Raw genomic sequence first — 20,401 nt, 5'->3', positions numbered from 1 at the left:
GGATGATAAAAAATAATTTATTATATTATCAGATGTATGATATTTATTGTTATGAAGGAAATGGGCGGGTCTAGCAAACATGAATATGTAAATATGTGATTATGCGGCGCAGTCTACACTAGATTGTTTTGATACTTCTAGTACAGTACTGTGATTGTACATCAACATCATAACAAAATGATATATGAATGCGCACATAAAAGAACATTTTAATGACAAGAAGGATGATAAAATTATAAAGTCAATGAATATGTAAATATGTAAATATGCAGCGCAGTCTACACTAGATTGTTTTAATTTAATACTTCTAGTACAGTACTGTAATTGTACATCAATATTATATTCAAATAATAATATAATATTATATGAATGCGCACCTAAAATAACATATTTTTTTAATGACAAGAAGGATGATAAAAAATAATTTGTTATATTATCAGATGTATGATATTTATTGTTATGAAGGAAATGGGCGGGTCTAGCGAATATGCAAATATGTAAATATGCAAATATGTAAATATGCAAATATTTAAATATGCGGCGCAGAATGAAAGGAAGGACTATTTGGGCGCAGGAAGTGGAGGCTCTGAGTGACGGAGCGTCGTCACGGCGACTAGAAGACGGACTCGGCGTTGTCGTCCAGGTTGTACACGTACTTGGTCCTGCCGGAGGCGGGGCTGTGGGCGGAGTCTTTGCCCAGCTGGTCCAGAGTCAGGTTGGAGGAGAAGAGGTCGGTGGGCGTGAGGCAGCCCTCGCCGTTCATGATGTACTTCCTGTAGTTCCTGCGCAGGCACTGCCAGGTGGTGGCGTAGAGCAGGAAGGCGGAGGACTTGAGGGCGATGGCGATGCTGACGTAGAGGTGGCGGTAGGCCACGTTGTCGTACAACATGCACGCGCCCTTCTCGCCGCACACCGAGCTCCAGAACAGGCAGGTGGAGTCGATGCCCATACCGAAGATCAGCGGCGGCGGGATGAAGCCTGGGGGAGGGGAGGAGGAGGCGGAGCTTAGAGCGTGGAAGACGCAAGAACTTCACAACGCCGTTTTTACCAATCAGTCTGAGGAGCAGGAACAAGACACCCAGAGCGTACGACTTCAGGTCCGGACTCACCGTCCTGGAAGAAAAAATCGTCCGGAACTCAGCGCATGTGGCTCATTAGCATTAGCGATAATTAGCATGAACAATAATTAACATTAGCAATCATTATCATTAGCATTATTTAACATTGTAATAATTAGAATTAACAATAAATAACATGAAACAATAATTAGCATTAGCAATAATTAGCATTGGCACTCATTAGCGTGAGCAAACATTACTCCTATTTAATTACATTTTTTTATTTAATTAATATAATAGTGTCATTTTTTTCCAACCAATATTTTTTAAACTATTGTGTTTTTGTTTATTTGTTTTATTTTCTAGTATTAAAAATAAATAAATACAAATAAATAAATATACTATTGTTTTTCGACAAAAATTTCGCAGAGGAAGTGAACAAAACTTAAATGACAAAATGTAAGAAATAAATTCTTATCTTTATAAACACATAAATATATATTTTAATGTAATTGTAATTATACTTTTCAGTCATTTATCAATTTTTATTTTTTCTTCTCTTTAAATGTCATCACAATTTTTTTTACTCCTATTTAATTTAATCTTTAATTTAATTAATATAATGGTGCACACGCTTTATAGTGTCATTTTTTTCCAACCAATATTTTTTAAACTATTGTGTTTTTATTTATTTATTTAATTTTTATTTAAGTTAAAATAAATAAATAAATAAATACAAATAAATAAATATACTATTGTTTTTCAACAACAATCTCGCAGAGGAAGTGAACAAAACTTAAATGACAAAATGTAGGAAAATAAAATACTTATCTTTATAAACTTATCTTTCATCTTTAAACACATAAATATATGTTTTAATGTAATTGTAACTAGACTTTTCAGTCATTTATCAATTTTTATTTTTTCTTCTCTTTTAATGTCATCACAATTTTTTTTACTCCTATTTAATTCAATCTTTAATTTAATTAATATAATGGTGCACACGCTCTATAGTGTAATTTTTTTCCAACCAATATTTTTTAAACTATTGTGTTTTTATTTATTTTTGTAATTTTTATTTAAGTTAAAATAAATAAATACAAATAAATAAATATACTATTGTTTTTCAACAACAATTACGCAGAGGAAGTGAACAAAACTTAAATGACAAAATGTAAGAAAATAAAATACTTATCTTTATAAACTTATCTTTCATCTTTAAACACATAAATATATGTTTTAATGTAATTGTAACTAGACTTTTCAGTCATTTATCAATTTTTCTTTTTTCTTCTCTTTTAATGTCATCACCATTTTTTTTACTCCTATTTAATGACATTTTTTAAAAATTTAAATAATATAATGGTGCACCAACCAATATTTTTTCAACTATTGTGTTTTTATTTATTCGTTTTATTTTTTTTGTATTTAAAATAAATAAATAAATAAAATAAATAAATATACTCTTAATTATCAACAACAATTTCGCAGAGGAAGTGAACAAAATTTAAATGACAAAATGTAAGAAAATAAAATACTTATCTTTATAAACTTATCTTTCATCTTTAAACACATAAATATATATTTTAATGTAATTGTAATTAGACTTTTCAGCCATTTATCAATTTTTCTTTTTTCTTCTCTTTTAATGTCATCACCATTGTTTTTTATCCTATTTAATGACATTTAAAAAAAATAATTAATTAATATAATGGTGCACACGCTTTATAGTGTCATTTTTTTCCAACCAATATTTTTTCAACTATTGTGTTTTTATTTATTCGTTTTATTTTTTTTGTATTTAAAATAAATAAATAAATAAAAATAAATAACTATACTCTTAATTATCAACAACAATTTCGCAGAGGAAGTGAACAAAACTTAAATGACTAAATGTAAGAAAATAAAATACTTATCTTTATAAACTTATCTTTCATCTTTAAACACATAAATATATATTTTAATGTAATTGTAATTAGACTTTTCAGTCATTTGTCAATTTTTATTTTTTCTTCTCTTTTAATGTCATCACCATTTTTACTCCTATTTAATTAAATGTTTTATTCAATTAATATAATGGTATACACGCTTTATAGTGTCATTTTCTTCCAACCAATATTTTTTAAACTATTGTGTTTTTATTTATTTTTGTAATTTTTATTTGAGTTAAAATAAATAAATAAATACAGATGAATAAATATACTATTATTTTCAACAACAATTTCGCAGAGGAAGTGAACAACACTTAAATGACAAAATGTAGGAAAATAAAATACTTATCTTTATAAACTTATCTTTCATCTTTAAACACATAAATATATATTTTAATGTAATTGTAATTAGACTTTTCAGTCATTTATCAATTTTTATTTTTTCTTCTCTTTTAATGTCATCACCATTTTTTTACTCCTATTTAATTAAATGTTTTATTTAATTAATATAATGGTGCACACGCTTTATAGTGTCATTTTCTTCCAACCAATATTTTATTTATTCGTTTTATTTTTTTTGTACTTAAAATAAATAAATAAATACAAATAAATAAATATACTATTGTTTTTAAACAACAATTTCGCAGAGGAAGTGAACAAAAGTTAAATCACAAAATGTAAGAAAATAAAATACTTATCTTTCATCTTTAAACACATAAATATATATTTTAATGTAATTTTAATTTGATTTTTCAGTCATTTATCAATTTTTATTTTTTCTTCTCTTTTAATGTCATCACAATTTTGTTTTACTCCTATTTAATGACATTTTTTAAAATGTAATTAATATAATGGTGCACACGCTTTATAGTGTCATTTTTTTCCAACCAATATTTTTTCAACTATTGTGTTTTTATTTATTCGTTTTATTTTTTTGTATTTAAAATAAATAAATAAATACAAATAAATAAATATACTCTTAATCATCAACAACAATTTCACAGAGGAAGTGAACAAAACTTAAATGACAAAATGTAAGAAAATAAAATACTTATCTTTATAAACTTATCTTTCATCTTTAAACACATAACTATATATTTTAATGTAATTGTAATTAGACTTTTCAGTCATTTATCAATTTTTATTTTTTCTTCTCTTTTAATGTCATCACCATTTTTTTTACTTCTATTTAATTAATGTTTTATTTAATTAATATAATGGTGCACACGCTTTATAGTGTCATTTTTTTCCAACCAATATTTTTTAAACTATTGTGTTTTTATTTATTTTTGTAATTTTTATTTAAGTTAAAATAAATAAATACAAATAAATAAATATACTATTGTTTTTCAACAACAATTTCGCAGAGGAAGTGAACAAAACTTAAATATAAATAAAATACTTATCTTTATAAACTTATCTTTCATTTTTAAACACATAAATATATGTTTTAATGTAATTGTAACTAGACTTTTCAGTCATTTATCAATTTTTATTTTTTCTTCTCTTTTAATGTAATCACCATTGTTTTTACTCCTATTTAATGACATTTTTTTAAAAATTTAATTTATATAATAGTGTCATTTTTTTCCAACCAATATTTTTTCAACTATTGTGTTTTTATTTATTCGTTTTATTTTTTTGTTTTTAAAATAAATAAATAAATAAATAAAAATAAATAAATATACTCTTAATTATCAGTCATTTATCCTTTTTCTTTTTTCTTCTCTTTTAATGTCATCACCATTTTTTTTTACTCCTATTTAATTAAATGTTTTATTTAATTAATATAATGGTGCACACGCTTTATAGTGTCATTTTCTTCCAACCAATATTTTTTTTTAAACTACTGTGTTTTTATTTATTCGTTTTATTTTTTTTGTACTTAAAATAAATAAATAAATACAAATAAATAAATATACTATTGTTTTTAAACAACAATTTCGCAGAGGAAGTGAACAAAAGTTAAATCACAAAATGTAAGAAAATAAAATACTTATCTTTCATCTTTAAACACATAAATATATATTTTAATGTAATTTTAATTTGATTTTTCAGTCATTTATCAATTTTTCTTTTTTCTTTTCTTTTAATGTCATCACCATTTTTTTTTACTCCTATTTAATAAATGTTTTATTTAATTAATATAATGGTGCACACGCTTTATAGTGTCATTTTCTTCCAACCAATATTTTTTAAACTACTGTGTTTTTATTTTTTTGTTTTATTTTTTTTGTACTTAAAATAAATAAATAAATACAAATAAATAAATATACTATTGTTTTTCAACAACAATTTCGCAGAGGAAGTGAACAAAACTTAAATGACAAAATGTAGGAAAATAAAATACTTATCTTTATAAACTTATCTTTCATCTTTAAACACATAAATATATATTTTAATGTAATTGTAACTAGACTTTTCAGTCATTCATCAATTTTTCTTTTTTCTTCTCTTTTAATGTCATCACCATTTTTTTTACTCCTATTTAATTAAATGTTTTATTTAATTAATATAATATAAAAATATTGGTTGGAAAAAAATGACACTATAAAGCGTGTGCACCAAGATAAAGATAAGTATTTATTTCTTACATTTTGTCATTTAAGTTTTGTTCACTTCCTCTGCGAAATTGTTGTTGAAAAACAATAGTATATTTATTTATTTGTATTTATTTATTTATTTTAACTTAAATAAAAATTACAAAAATAAATAAAAACGCACTAGTTGAAAAACTATTGGTTGGAAAAAAATGACACTATAAAGCGTGTGCATCATTATATTAATTAAATTAAAAAATATCATTAAATAGGAGTAAAAAAAATTGTGATGACATTAAAAGAGAAGAAAAAATAAAAATTGATGAATGACTGAAAAATCTAGTTACAATTACATTAAAATATATATTACACGCTTTATAGTGTCATTTTCTTCCAACACTACTGTGTTTTTATTCATTCGTTTTATTTTTTTTTGTACTTAAAATAAATAAATAAATACAAATAAATAAATATACTATTGTTTTCAAACAACAATTTCGCAGAGGAGGTGAACAAAAGTTAAATCACAAAATGTAAGAAAATAAAATACCTATCTTTCATCTTTAAACACATACATATATATTTTAATGTAATTTTAATTAGATTTTTCAGTCATTTATCAATTTTTATTTTTTCTTCTCTTTTAGTGTCATCACAATTTTGTTTTACTCCTATTTAATTTAATTTAATTGAATGTAATTTCCCTGCGTCAATGAGAAGTGATTCATGTAGCACATGTCCCCTGCTAAACAGCTCCCTCTAGCGGCAGGTGTCAGACCTGATGAGGATGATGACGGAGGGCGTCTGCGCCATGGCGCCGATCATGCTGCACAGGCAGATGACGCACAGGAAGGTGAGGAAGGCCTGCTGGCAGCCGGGACTCGGACATTTCCCCGGTAGAGCCACCGCCTCGTCGCCGGTGGCGGAGACGCACGCGCATCCGGTCAGGTTCTGCGCAGACAGAAAAAGTGAGTTTGTTTGGCGCCCTCTGGTGGCCCGCGCCGACCTTTGGCGCCCTCTGGTGGCCCGCGCCGACCTTTCCACTCACCGCTTTGGTGCATCCGGCGAAGCAGGCGGAGAGGTAAGTGACGCCATTGGCGCCGCACACCGGACTGACGGACGCCGTGTAGCAGTTGCAGCTGCTGATGCACGGAGACTCCGGACGCTGCCACGAGCGCAAAGTCCTGCGTGGCCCCCCACGGAACATCGTGTCAATATAACATGACATAACATAACACGACATGACACATACTTGCCAACCTTGAGACCTCCGATTTTGGGAGGTTGGGGGTGGGGGCGTGGTCGGGGGTGGGGCAGGGCGTGGTTGAGGGCGTGGTTAAGAGGGGAGGAGTATATTGACAGCTAGAATTCACCAAGTCAAGTATTTCATACATATATATATATATATATATATATATATATATATATATATATATATATATATGTATGTGTGGGAAAAAAAATCACAAGACTATTTCATCTCTACAGGCCTGTTTCATGAGGGGGGGGGGGGTTCCCTCAATCATCAGGAGATTTTAATGGGAGCATTCGCATACCATGGTTTATATAGGGCACAGAGTGGGTGGGTACAGGCTGGCGTAGGGGCGTGGTGATTGGCTCATGTGTTACCTAGGAGGTGTTTCCGTCTGTGGCGGCATGCTGTTACAATTTCGCTGCGCTTGTTGAGGGATGACAGGTCTGGACGGTAAATAATAAACAGTTTCTCTTTCAAGCATAGGTTGCATCTTTTATTACCACTATTGTAAGGTGTGCTGGATGCAAGAATTTGCCATGTTATTGAATATTCAACATTATTGTCTTTGAGGTCCCAAATGTGTTTGCGGAGTTCTGTGGTATTCCGCAGGTTTTGGGTTCCTGAAAGAAGCCTTGTGATTGTTCCATCTGGTTTTGAACTCTCCCTCGGTTAATCCTACATATGTGTCGGATGTGTTAATGTCCTTGCGTGTTACCTTAGATTGGTAGACAACTGATGTTTGTAAGCACCCCCCGTTGAGAGGGCAATCAGGTTTCTTTCGACAGTTGCAGCCTTTGTTGGTTTTGGGGTCGCTCTGTCCGGGGGCCGACGGCTCATTTGCAATTGTTTTGTTGTGGTTTGAGATGATTTGTCGTATATTGTTCATACAGCTGTAGCTCAATTTAATGTTGTTCTTGTTGAATACTTTTCTTAGGGTGTTGTCTTTGGGAAAGTGTTTGTCAATCAGAGTGAGGAATTTGTGGCCAATGTTAGTTGAGACGTTTTTGCTGTATGGGGGGTTGTACCAGATGATGTCGTTTCGTTTTCTGTTCTTTTTTGGCTGGTTTCCTGGCGTGGGTTCATAGGTGAGGGAGAAATTGTATCCGCTTTCATCAAGGGCTTTTTGGTACGGGGGGGTTGCTTGGTCAAATTCAGCTTTGCTAGATGACAGCATCGATAGCCTTTTATTAATTCCGGTAGGTATTCTTTTCGTGGTGGTGGGTGGGTGGTTGCTGTCATGGTGCACGTATTGGAGTGTTGTGTTGGGTTTCGTGAATGGTTGGTAGCTGTTATTTCTCAGGTTGAAAGTGACGTCGAGGAGGTTGACGGTTTGCTTGTTGGCTTCAATCGTGATCCGTAGGCCGTTCTCTTTGAAAATTTGGCATATGCGCTTCTTGGTATTCTCGCTGCTCCTTGGCGAGGCGCGACACACTGCCAGTCCGTCATCACGGTAAATACCAAGGTTCAGATTGAGGCTAGCGAGCTGGGAGAGGAGGAAACTCCCAACGAGTTCACACGTTTCTGCTCCGTCAAAACTTCCCATAGTGACGTCATCACCACGCCCCTACGCCAGCCTGTACCCACCCACTCTGTGCCCTATATAAACCATGGTATGTGAATGCTCCCATTAAAATCTCCTGATGATTGAGGGAACCCCCCCCCCTCATGAAACAGGCCTGTAGAGATGAAATAGTCTTGTGATTTTTTTCCCACACATACATATATATATATATATATATAGATATCTACATCCTGAAAATATGCAAACAAAACTGTGTTTGGATAATTGATACTTCAAACTTGCATAAATAAATATTAAGGAATATAACATAACTTGGCTTCTGAGAGCTTCAAAATGTAATGAATAAAATGCTAAAGTTGTTGATAAACAAGCAATTATTTTTAATAATTAAATATGGTCATTTTAAATGAATTATTATGATAATTTAAAATTAATTATTTCTAACGTATAATTCTAACGGCTGGATGTAAAAAGGAGTAAAAAAAAACAAACAAATAAAAATACAATTAATTTTGATGTTTTTAGCAAAATATAGTAAAAATTTATTTCGTTTTTTTTTTTTTTTTTAAATTAATAAATATATTTATTTTTAGGTAAGATAAACATAATATTACAATTTATCTCGTCTGGATGATTTTTAGTTCTTGTCACCCTGTTGTCCTCCCGTCGTGAAAAAAGGCTGTCCTCACTCAGGTTCGCATGAAAATCGGGAGATTTTCGGGAAAATATTTGTCCCGGGAGGTTTTCGGGAGAGGCGCTGAATTTCGGGAGTCTCCCGGAAAATTCGGGACGGTTGGCAAGTATGACATGACATAACATAACATAACATAACATAACATAACATAACATAACATAACATAACATAACATAGCATAGCATAGCATAGCATAACATAACATAACACAACATAACATAACATAACCCAAACAAGTCACAAATTTTACTTATTAACAAATAATTCCTGATTTAGGGAATTGTTTTTTTATTTTTTTATTTTAAATTTTATTGTATTTTTTTGAAATTTGTATTCTTTTAAAAAATGTGTTTTAATTTGTTTATTATTATTATTTATTTTTTATTTGTTTTCTTATACTATACTATTAAGTATACTATTATGTTTTAATTTTTTTAATTTAATTTATTATTATTATTTAATTTATTTATTTTTTTACTTCGGGGATTGTTTGTTTATTTGTTGAAGAACAACATGACGACACAGTGGATGCAGTACTGAGCAGCCGCCAGCAGAGGGCGACATTTCCCGTCTGACGAGACAAGGCTGCTGGAGAAGCTCAGCGTAAACAGGAAGTAGTTTGAGGATTCTGAATCGATGAGTCGATCAAATATTATGCTCCAAACAAAATTTTTTGTACATACATGTCGAATTATGAAAGTAAAACCTACATTTTTTAATTGGCTTAATTATTTAAAATTATCAATTAAATCTTGGAAAAATGATTAAATACAAAAAGCCCTTAAATTGATTTCGTTATTGCAGAAATTTTAAGTGATTTAGATGAGCCTTTTTTTTGTCTTTGAATTTTTGTACCTTATCCTATTTTTGTATTATTATTTATTGTTTTTATTTTTGTATTCTATTGGTTAAATTGTTGGGATTTGTTGAAAGTGCCTTGTTTTTATGTACATTGAGAATGTTTGTATGTACATGGTTCAATTAAAAAAAAAAAAAAGAAGTTGATCAAATTATTGATTTTTGAGGACTCTATAACGCCTCTCCGCGATAATTACGATTAATTATTAAAGTTACACTGAACAGAAAGCAATTTAAAAGTTACAACAAAATTTCAACTAAAATTGCATTATTCACGAATTTTTTATACATGTTAAAATTGTAATTGTAATTCATAAGTCTTAAAAGAATCACTGAAAAATGAATTTATCTATATATTTTTTATTTTTTTATTTCGATAATTAGGAAATTCATAATTGAGAAAAAAAAAAATGCACTGGCCTCTTTTGTTATTTAATATTATTATTACCAGCAACATTTTTTTTACATTTTGATTAAATAGATGACATAACTATATATATATATAAAAAAATCAGATGCCGGCATGTTGTATTTTTAATAATACATCTATTGTATGTAGATTTACCGTAAAAATACAGTTAAATTATTCGGATTATCAGGAATTGTTTATTTTTGACTGATTGGAAAGCATAACTAAAAAAAAAAGAAAATAAATTGCAGTCTATTTTTACTATACAAGTGAAAAAAAAGAAGAAAATGCATTATTGTACTGTAAACAGTACCAGGGGTTTTGGGAATATTTTTGTAATTATTTTGTAAAGAATTAAATGACACATTTTAGATATAAATCCCATTTGATTTACAAGTAAAAAAAAGAAAAAAAAAAAGAGAAACAACTTGTGTATTGGCCTATATTATGGTACTGTGAAAAGTATTGGGATTTTCAAAATAAATCTAATCTTAAACAGGAATACAGAATTGTTTAACTATTATTTTTTAACTATAATTTGCCTTAAAAGTTAAATAAAAGAGAATAATTTATTTGTCTGTATTATTTTACACTAAACAGTACTGGGAATATCAGGAATATTTTTTTTAAATTATTTTAAATAATTAAATGAAGAATCCAACTATTATTTGTTTTAATTTATCATTCATTATTTATAAAAAATGTCATTTATTTTTACTCTTTTTGCCTTAAAATAAAAAAATAATATTAAAAAAATGTATTTGTATTATTTTACACTAAACAGTACTGGAAATATCAGGAATATTTTTGTAATTATTTTAAATAATTAGATGAATAATCCAACTCGTATTTGTTTTAATTTATCATTCATTATTTATAAAAAAAATTATTTTTATTTTTATTTTTTTACTATTTTTGCCTTAAAATAAAAAAATAATAGTAAAAAAATGTATTTGTATTATTTTACACTAAACAGTACTGGAAATATCAGGAATATTTTTGTAATTATTTTAAATAATTAGATGAATAATCCAACTCGTATTTGTTTTAATTTATCATTCATTATTTATAATTTTTTTTTTTTTTTTTTTTTTTACTATTTTTGCCTTAAAAGTAAAAAAATAATAATAGAAAAATGTATTATCATCTAATATGTTTCACTAAACAGTATTGGGATCAGTTATATTTGTATGTATTTTAATCAATTGGTTGACACATTTTAAACATAAGCTTAATTTTTTTTACATTTTTTAATTAAAGTATTTTTGCTTGAAAAGTAAAAAAAAAAAGCAAAAATTGGAAAAATGCATTGGCCTCTATTACTGTACTGTAAATAATAATAATAGTATTATTAACAATGATAATGAATAAAGTGACATAGTGGTATTGGGAGTTTCAGATTTTTTTTTTCCAATATTAATTAATTAGATGACAAATTTAAAACAGAAGTTAATTAGGGCCCGCATGGCCCATTGCATAATGGGACATAAGGACCTATTGAATTTGTAAGGTTTATTCTTTCTTTATTATTATTCTTCCGCCGCCTCTTTGAGCACTAATTTGACCCACTTAACATGCTTCAAAACTCACCATATTTGACGCACACATCAGGACCTGCGAAAATTGTCTTTTAATAAAAAACCGAACCCCAAAACTCAAAATTGCGCTCTAGCGCCCCCTAGGAAAAAAAAAACTAGACTGCCTGTAACTCCCACTAGGAAGGTCGGAGAGACATGAAACAAAAACCTCTATGTAGGTTTGACTTAGACCTAGTTTTCATAATTGTATATCCTCGGGCAAAAATCAACAGGAAGTTGGCAATTCCCCCTTCAAGACAAAAAAGTACTAAAAACAGTCACTTTTGCCTTATTGAGCTGTAATTTGACCCCCTTAACACGCTTCAAAACTCACCAAATTGAACGCACACATCAGGACTGGCAAAAATTGTGATCTAATTAAAAAAAAAACCTAACCCCAAATTTAAAAATTGCGCTCTAGAGCAATTTTTGAATAAAACGGAGAAAAAACTGCTCCTCGGAAGAAAAAAATGACAAAACTGCCTGTAACTCCCACTGGGAAGGTCGGAGAGACATGAAACAAAATCCTCTCCGTAGGTCTCACTTAGACCTACATTTCATAAATTGACAACCCCCAGCAAAAATCTACAAGAAGCTTGCTATTCCCCCTTCAACACAACATTTTTGTAAAAACCAGTCACCTTTCTTCAAACATTATCTCCTCTGAGCGTGTTTGTTGTTTCGGCTTCAAACTAACACAGGAGAGAGATTGAACCCTTTTGATTAAAAGTTATCAAAAGAGTTTTAATACCGGCTCCGGTTTTGATTTTATGACCCTTCAAAGAGCCGCTGCGCTCATGCTGCTGTTTTTTCAAGAAGGCTGCTTAAAAGCAGGAAGCACCAGCGTGCCCACACAATGCAGACAAGGTAGGTACACTACACAAAAGTATTGGGAGAATTCGGACTAAAAGTAGACAAAAGTATTGGGACACTTATGACGAAAACTGAACAAAAGTATTGGGACACTTAGGACTAGCACCTGCCAAATATGCGGGCCCGACCAATGCTGCTTGCAGCTTTAATTAAAAAATGTTTTTGTTGTTTCTGTTTTTGTTTTAAATTGAAAAAATTCAATTATTGTACTGTAAACAATATTGGGCTTTTCAGCAATATTTACATTTTTTTTCATTTTTTTACTATTTTTACCTTTAAAAGTATAAAAGATAAGAGAAACTGTGATTCTACATTACGTTAAAAATGTCACGGAGTGCCCCTCCCCCCCCATCCTCACTCGTTGCTGTAGGCGACGGTCACCCCGGCAACCGGGCCGGTGTCGCAGCCCAGGAAGAGGAAGGAGACGTAGCAGGCGGTGGACACCAGGTTGACCATCATGGCCATCCTCACGGCGCCCAGGGCCGACAGGTTGAGCTTCTTGACCAGCAGCCCGCCCAGGAAGATGCCCAGACACGCGCACGGGATGGCCGTCATTCCTGCACGAAGTGATGGGTTGATGAGGCGTCATGAAGCGTTTCGACACATTTGCAAAACTGTATTGATACTGTGTCGATACTGTGTCACTAAATACTGACATCTGCTGGACATTAAAAATCCCTACAGGCAACCTATGGACCGACTCAACTGACACTGATTTGATGCCCTAGTACAGGGGTCACCAACCTTTTTGAAACCAAAAACTACTTCTTGGGTACTGATTAATGCGAAGGGCTACCAGTTTGATACACACTTAAATAAATAAATATATTGGCATTTGTAAGTTACACGTAAGTGTGATTTAAACAAGAATAGCTAAATAAATACATTTATATATATATAAAAAAATGGGTATTTCTGTCTGTCATTCCGTCGTACATTTTGTTTTCCTTTTACGGAAGGTTTTTTGTAGAGAATAAATGATGAAAAAAACACTTAATTGAACGGTTTAAAAGAGGAGAAAACACACAAAAAAATAAAATAACATTTTGAAACATAGTTCATCTTCAATTTCGACTCTTTAAAATTCAAAATTCAACCGACAAAAAGGAGAGAAAAACTAGCTAATTTGAATCTTTTTGAAAAAATTCAAAAAATAATTCATGGAACATCATTAGTCATTTTTCCTGATTAAGATACATTTTAGAATTTTGATGACATGTTTTAAATTGGTTAAAATCCAATCTGCACTTTGTTAGAATATTTAACAAATTGGACCAAGCTATATTTCTAACAAAGACAAATCAGTATTTCTTCTAGATTTTCCAGAACAAGAAATTCAAAATACTTTGAAATAAGATTTAAATTTGATTCTACAGATTTTCTAGATTTGCCAGAATATTTTTTTTTGAATTTTAATCATAGTAAGTTTGAAGAAATATTTCACAAATATTCTTCGTCGAAAAACCAGAAGCTAAAATATTTATTATTCTTTAAAATAATAAAAAAAATTTTTTTTTACTTGAACATTGATTTAAATTGTCAGGAAAGAAGAGGAAGAAATTTAAAAGGTAAAAAGGTATATTTGTTTAAAAATCCTAAAATCCTTTTTAAGGTTGTATTTTTTTCTCTAAAATTGTATTTCTAAAAGTAATAAGAAGCAAAGTAAAAAAATAAATGAATTTATTTAAACAAGTGAAGACCCATCCATCCATCCATTTTCTACCGCTTATTCCAAGTGAAGACCAAGTCTTTAAAATATTTTCGTGGATTTTCAAATTCTATTTGAGTTTTGTCTCTTTTAGAATTAAAAATGTCGAGCAAAGCGAGACCAGCTTGCTAGTCAGGCCCGGCCCTAACCAATCTGGCGCCCTAGGCAAGATTTTAGGTGGCGCCCCCCCACATTTTTTTTTTTACTTACAACTATACCTAATATATAAAGGGGTGGAAAAGTGACTATTACCTGCAGGGCAAACATTAGCTAACCAGAAGGCAATAACAATGTAAACAAAAAACACCTGCTTAAAAGATCTAATACAAATGTCCCTGAGGAATGTAAGGTGGGAGTACTGTAATTACCTAACGTTACATTATTATTTTCCATAACAATTTAGCCCCCTCCACAATATTAACCCGACGTTAAAACAGAACTCGCTATTTATTGATTAGCAATTGCCGAATCATGTAGCATTAGCTTAATGCTAAAAAGCCAGGTTACTATCACATTCTGTAACAGACAAATAATTTCATGTAGGCTAACGTTACCTACCTGCTACCTCTGTCTTTTCTCGTTTCTACTCCTCTTCTTTTCTCTTTTTTCTTCCCTGGGCACCTGACAGTTTTGGCCGTTTTGACATCTTGTGTTGATTTTTTGATGTGGTGACGTCCAAAAAGAGTCATGATACGGGAAGGGAGGGGGCGCACCGTGCGGGGGGCGTAATGTTGTAACAAATAATATTTCTATTAAATAGGCTTTACTTTGCATTTTAATTAACGTGGGATTCTTTTTTGTATTTAGAAATAATAGTAACAACTTTTTTTTCTTTTTTTTTTTTCTCTCCAACATTTGTGGCACTGGCGTGGCGCCCCCTGATGGACGGCGCCCTTAGCATTTGCCTATAAGGCCTATGCCACGGGCCGGCCCTGTTGCTAGTAAATAAATACAATTTAAAAAATAGAGGCAGCTCACTGGTAAGTGCTGCTCTTTGAGCTATTTTTAGAACAGGCCAGCGGGCGACTGATCTGGTCCTTACGGGCTACCTGGTGACCGCGGGCACCGCGTTGGTGACCCCTGCCCTAGTATATACAATAATATAAACCAAGTCATTGTATTTCATTTAGGATTATTTCATATCTTCATTTAAATAAAAATATATTTTTTATCTTTTTTAGATACAGTCAATAAATAATGTGAACATGTATCATAACATGGAAATCTAAGAGAACGTGTTGTGGATGATTGTGGACTGGGAATTGTTTTAATTTGATTTTTTTTACACATTTTTATTAAAAAAACAAACATTTTAGACGATTTCTCTTAGTTATTATTTATCGGGCTGTAGAAAAGAGCCGCTCACAGGGCACAGAGGAGGCGACACAGTTGGCGTATCGGTCACGTGACCAAAACAGCTCATGATGGGTCACGTGACTTTCTAACCGACACAGGGTTTTGCTCTATGAGCTCGACGCATGCGCCGATGCATCGGTGTTGTCGGACCCATCACTACCTGCACGCACACAAACAAATAGTAGACCACCCGTACCTGCAAAGGAGGCGGGAAGGAGGCCGCAGCCCCGCCTACCTAGCAGCTGATTGGCCGAGGAGGTGGTGAGGTTGAACTGCTGCTCCAGGTACTTGCCCAGGAAGGCGGCGAAGCCGGCGACCACGGCGATCTCCATGCAGGCGGCCAGCGTGATGCAGCTGAACACCGGGTTGGACAGCAGGTGGCGGGTGACCCGGGGGATGACTGCGGGATGAAAAGTGTCAGTGTGGAGGATGACTGCGGGATGAAAGGTGGGGGATGACTGCGGGATGAAAAGTGTCAGTGTGGAGGATGACTGCGGGATGAAAAGTGTCAAGTGTGGAGGATGACTGCGGGATGAAAAGTGTCAAGTGTGGAGGATGACTGCGGGATGAAAAGTGTCAAGTGTGGAGGATGACTGCGGGATGAAAAGTGTCAGTGTGGAGGATGACTGCGGGATGAAAGGTGTCAGTGTGGAGGATGACTGCGGGATGAAAAGTGTCAAGTGTGGAGGATGACTGCGGGATGAAAAGTGTCAGTGTGGAGGATGACTGCGGGATGAAAGGTGTCAGTGTGGAGGATGACTGCGGGATGAAAAGTGTCAAGTGTGGAGGATGACTGCGGGATGAAAAGTGTCAAGTGTGGAGGATGACTGCGGGATGAAAAGTGTCAGTGTGGAGGATGACTGCGGGATGAAAAGTGTCATGTGTGTGTGAATGGGTAAATGTGGAAGTAGTGTCAAAGCGCTTTGAGTACCTTGAAGGTAGAAAAGCGCTATACAAGTACAACCCATTTATCATTATTTAAGTGTGGAGGATGACTGCGGGATGAAAAGTGTCAAGTGTGGAGGATGACTGTGGGATGAAAGGTGTCAGTGTGGAGGATGACTGCGGGATGAAAGGTGTCAGTGTGGAGGATGACTGCGGGATGAAAGGTGTCAGTGTGGAGGATGACTGCGGGATGAAAAGTGTCAAGTGTGGAGGATGACTGCGGGATGAAAAGTGTCAGTGTGGAGGATGACTGCGGGATGAAAGGTGTCAGTGTGGAGGATGACTGCGGGATGAAAGGTGTCAGTGTGGAGGATGACTGCGGGATGAAAGGTGTCAGTGTGGAGGATGACTGCGGGATGAAAAGTGTCAGTGTGGAGGATGACTGCGGGATGAAAAGTGTCAGTGTGGAGGATGACTGCGGGATGAAAGGTGTCAGTGTGGAGGATGACTGCGGGATGAAAGGTGTCAGTGTGGAGGATGACTGCGGGATGAAAGGTGTCAGTGTGGAGGATGACTGCGGGATGAAAGGTGTCAGTGTGGAGGATGACTGCGGGATGAAAGGTGTCAGTGTGGAGGATGACTGCGGGATGAAAAGTGTCAAGTGTGGAGGATGACTGCGGGATGAAAAGTGTGAAGTGTGGAGGATGACTGCGGGATGAAAGGTGTCAAGTGTGGAGGATGACTGCGGGATGAAAAGTGTCAGTGTGGAGGATGACTGCGGGATGAAAAGTGTCAAGTGTGGAGGATGACTGCGGGATGAAAAGTGTCAGTGTGGAGGATGACTGCGGGATGAAAGGTGTCAGTGTGGAGGATGACTGCGGGATGAAAAGTGTCAGTGTGGAGGATGACTGCGGGATGAAAAGTGTCAAGTGTGGAGGATGACTGCGGGATGAAAAGTGTCAAGTGTGGAGGATGACTGCGGGATGAAAAGTGTCAAGTGTGGAGGATGACTGCGGGATGAAAAGTGTCAGTGTGGAGGATGACTGCGGGATGAAAGGTGGAGGATGACTGCGGGATGAAAGGTGTCAAGTGTGGAGGATGACTGCGGGATGAAAGGTGTGGAGGATGACTGCGGGACTAAAGGTGTCAGTGTGGAGGATGACTCTGGGATGAAAGGTGTCAGTGTGGAGGATGACTGCGGGATGAAAGGTGTCAGTGTGGAGGATGACTGTGGGATGAAAAGTGTCAGTGTGGAGGATGACTGCGGGATGAAAAGTGTCAGTGTGGAGGATGACTGCGGGATGAAAAGTGTCAGTGTGGAGGATGACTGCGGGATGAAAAGTGTCAAGTGTGGAGGATGACTGCGGGATGAAAAGTGTCAGTGTGGAGGATGACTGCGGGATGAAAGGTGTCAGTGTGGGGGATGACTGCGGGATGAAAGGTGTCAGTGTGGAGGATGACTGCGGGATGAAAGGTGTCAGTGTGGAGGATGACTGCGGGATGAAAGGTGTCAGTGTGGAGGATGACTGCGGGATGAAAAGTGTCAAGTGTGGAGGATGACTGCGGGATGAAAAGTGTCAAGTGTGGAGGATGACTGCGGGATGAAAAGTGTCAGTGTGGAGGATGACTGCGGGATGAAAAGTGTCAAGTGTGGAGGATGACTGTGGGATGAAAAGTGTCAAGTGTGGAGGATGACTGCGGGATGAAAGGTGGAGGATGACTGCGGGATGAAAGGTGTCAGTGTGGAGGATGACTGCGGGATGAAAAGTGTCAAGTGTGGAGGATGACTGCGGGATGAAAGGTGTCAGTGTGGAGGATGACTGCGGGATGAAAGGTGTCAGTGTGGAGGATGACTGCGGGATGAAAGTGTCAGTGTGGAGGATGACTGCGGGATGAAAAGTGTCAGTGTGGAGGATGACTGCGGGATGAAAGGTGTCAGTGTGGAGGATGACTGCAGGATGAAAAGTGTCAGTGCGGAGGATGACTGCGGGATGAAAGGTGTCAGTGTGGAGGATGACTGCGGGATGAAAAGTGTCAGTGTGGAGGATGACTGCGGGATGAAAGGTGTCAGTGTGGAGGATGACTGCGGGATGAAAAGTGTCGTGTGTGTGAATGGGTATATGTGGAAGTAGTGTCAAAGCGCTTTGAGTACCTTGAAGGTAGAAAAGCGATATACAAGTACAACCCATTTATCATTATTTAAGTGTGGAGGATGACTGCGGGATGAAAAGTGTCAGTGTGGAGGATGACTGCGGGATGAAAAGTGTCAGTGTGGAGGACGACTGCGGGATGAAAGGTGTCAGTGTGGAGGATGACTGCGGGATGAAAAGTGTCAGTGTGGAGGATGACTGTGGGATGAAAGGTGTCAGTGTGGAGGATGACTGCGGGATGAAAAGTGTCAGTGTGGAGGATGACTGCGGGATGAAAGGTGTCAGTGTGGAGGATGACTGCGGGACTAAAGGCTCACCCCTCAGGTGCTGGCACACGGACAGGCCGCTGTTGATGTCAAAGCCGTGGACGCCCCTGGAGGCCTGGTAGTCCAGGCTGAGGGGCGAGGGCAACATGGCCTGCTCGCTCTCGCCGTCCAGAACCTGCTGGTCCAGAGCCTGAGGGAAGCCGAACATGAAGAGGGCCGACAGGAAGAGTAAGGCACCGCACAGGAGGAAGCCCCCCCACCACGCCCCGATCCAGCGAGGGTCTTCTGGGGTGATGTCCAGCGTACCTTCAACACAACATACCACCATGTCACTCTATTATTATTATTATTATTATTATTATTATTCATGAGATTGCTACTCTTATTACAATGTCTCTGTATTCATTATTATCATTATTAGTATTATTACAATTCATATTACTAGTATTTATGTATTGTGATGATTCATAATAATATTATTACCATCATTATTAGTCAATGTCACTTTATTCAATATTATTATTATTATTATTATTATTATTATTATTAAAGTTAAAGTTAAAGTACCAATGATTGTCACACACACACTAGGTGTGGCGAAATTATTCTCTGCATTTGACCCATCACCCTTGATCACCCCCTGGGAGGTGAGGGGAGCAGTGGGCAGCAGCGGTGGCCGCGCCCGGGAATCATTTTTGGTGATTTAACCCCCAATTCCAACCCTTGATACTGAGTGCCAAGCAGGGAGGTAATGGGTCCCATTTTTATAGTCTTTGGTATGACTCGGCCGGGGTTTGAACCCACAACCTACCGATCTCAGGGCGGACACTCTAACCACTAGGCCACTAAGTAGTGGCCTAGTGGTTAGAGTGAGATTGCTACTCTTATTACAATGTCTCTTTATTCATTATAATCATTATTAGTATTATTACAATTCACATTACTTGTATTTATGTATTATGATGATTCATAATAATATTATTACCATCATTATTAGTCAATGTCACTTTATTCATTATTATTATTATTATTATTATTATTATTATTATTATTATTGTTATTATTCATGAGATTACTACTCTTATTACAATGTCTCTTTATTCATTATTATCATTATTAGTATTATTACAATTCATATTACTAGTATTTATGTATTATGATGATTCATAATAATATTATTACCATCATTATTAGTCAATGTCACTTTATTCATTATTATCATTATTAGTATTATTACAATTCATATTACTAGTATTTATGTATTATGATTATTCATAATAATATTATTACCATCATTATTAGTCAATGTCACTTTATTC

At 34.6% G+C, this 20,401-nt stretch overlaps 1 protein-coding gene across 1 annotated transcript in view; it reads right to left on the bottom strand.

The window, feature by feature from the left end:
* Window positions 1–383: 383 nt before the first annotated feature.
* Window positions 384–20,401, bottom strand: part of LOC133608248 (solute carrier organic anion transporter family member 3A1-like) — an 85,021-nt gene continuing 65,003 nt past the window's right edge. The window contains exons 4-10 of the mRNA XM_061963454.1: window positions 19,134–19,388; window positions 16,017–16,181; window positions 13,076–13,274; window positions 6,578–6,713; window positions 6,308–6,480; window positions 1,049–1,113; window positions 384–978 (exon numbers count right to left, since the gene is read on the bottom strand). Coding sequence (XP_061819438.1) covers window positions 614–978; window positions 1,049–1,113; window positions 6,308–6,480; window positions 6,578–6,713; window positions 13,076–13,274; window positions 16,017–16,181; window positions 19,134–19,388 — 1,358 coding nt within the window. The 3' untranslated portion in view covers window positions 384–613. The remainder of the gene's footprint in view (window positions 979–1,048; window positions 1,114–6,307; window positions 6,481–6,577; window positions 6,714–13,075; window positions 13,275–16,016; window positions 16,182–19,133; window positions 19,389–20,401) is intronic.

The sequence above is a fragment of the Nerophis lumbriciformis genome, linkage group LG06 (genome assembly GCF_033978685.3).
Source record: "Nerophis lumbriciformis linkage group LG06, RoL_Nlum_v2.1, whole genome shotgun sequence".
Classification (NCBI taxonomy): Eukaryota; Metazoa; Chordata; class Actinopteri; order Syngnathiformes; family Syngnathidae; genus Nerophis; species Nerophis lumbriciformis.
This window is presented reverse-complemented; position numbering and strand designations above follow the sequence as displayed.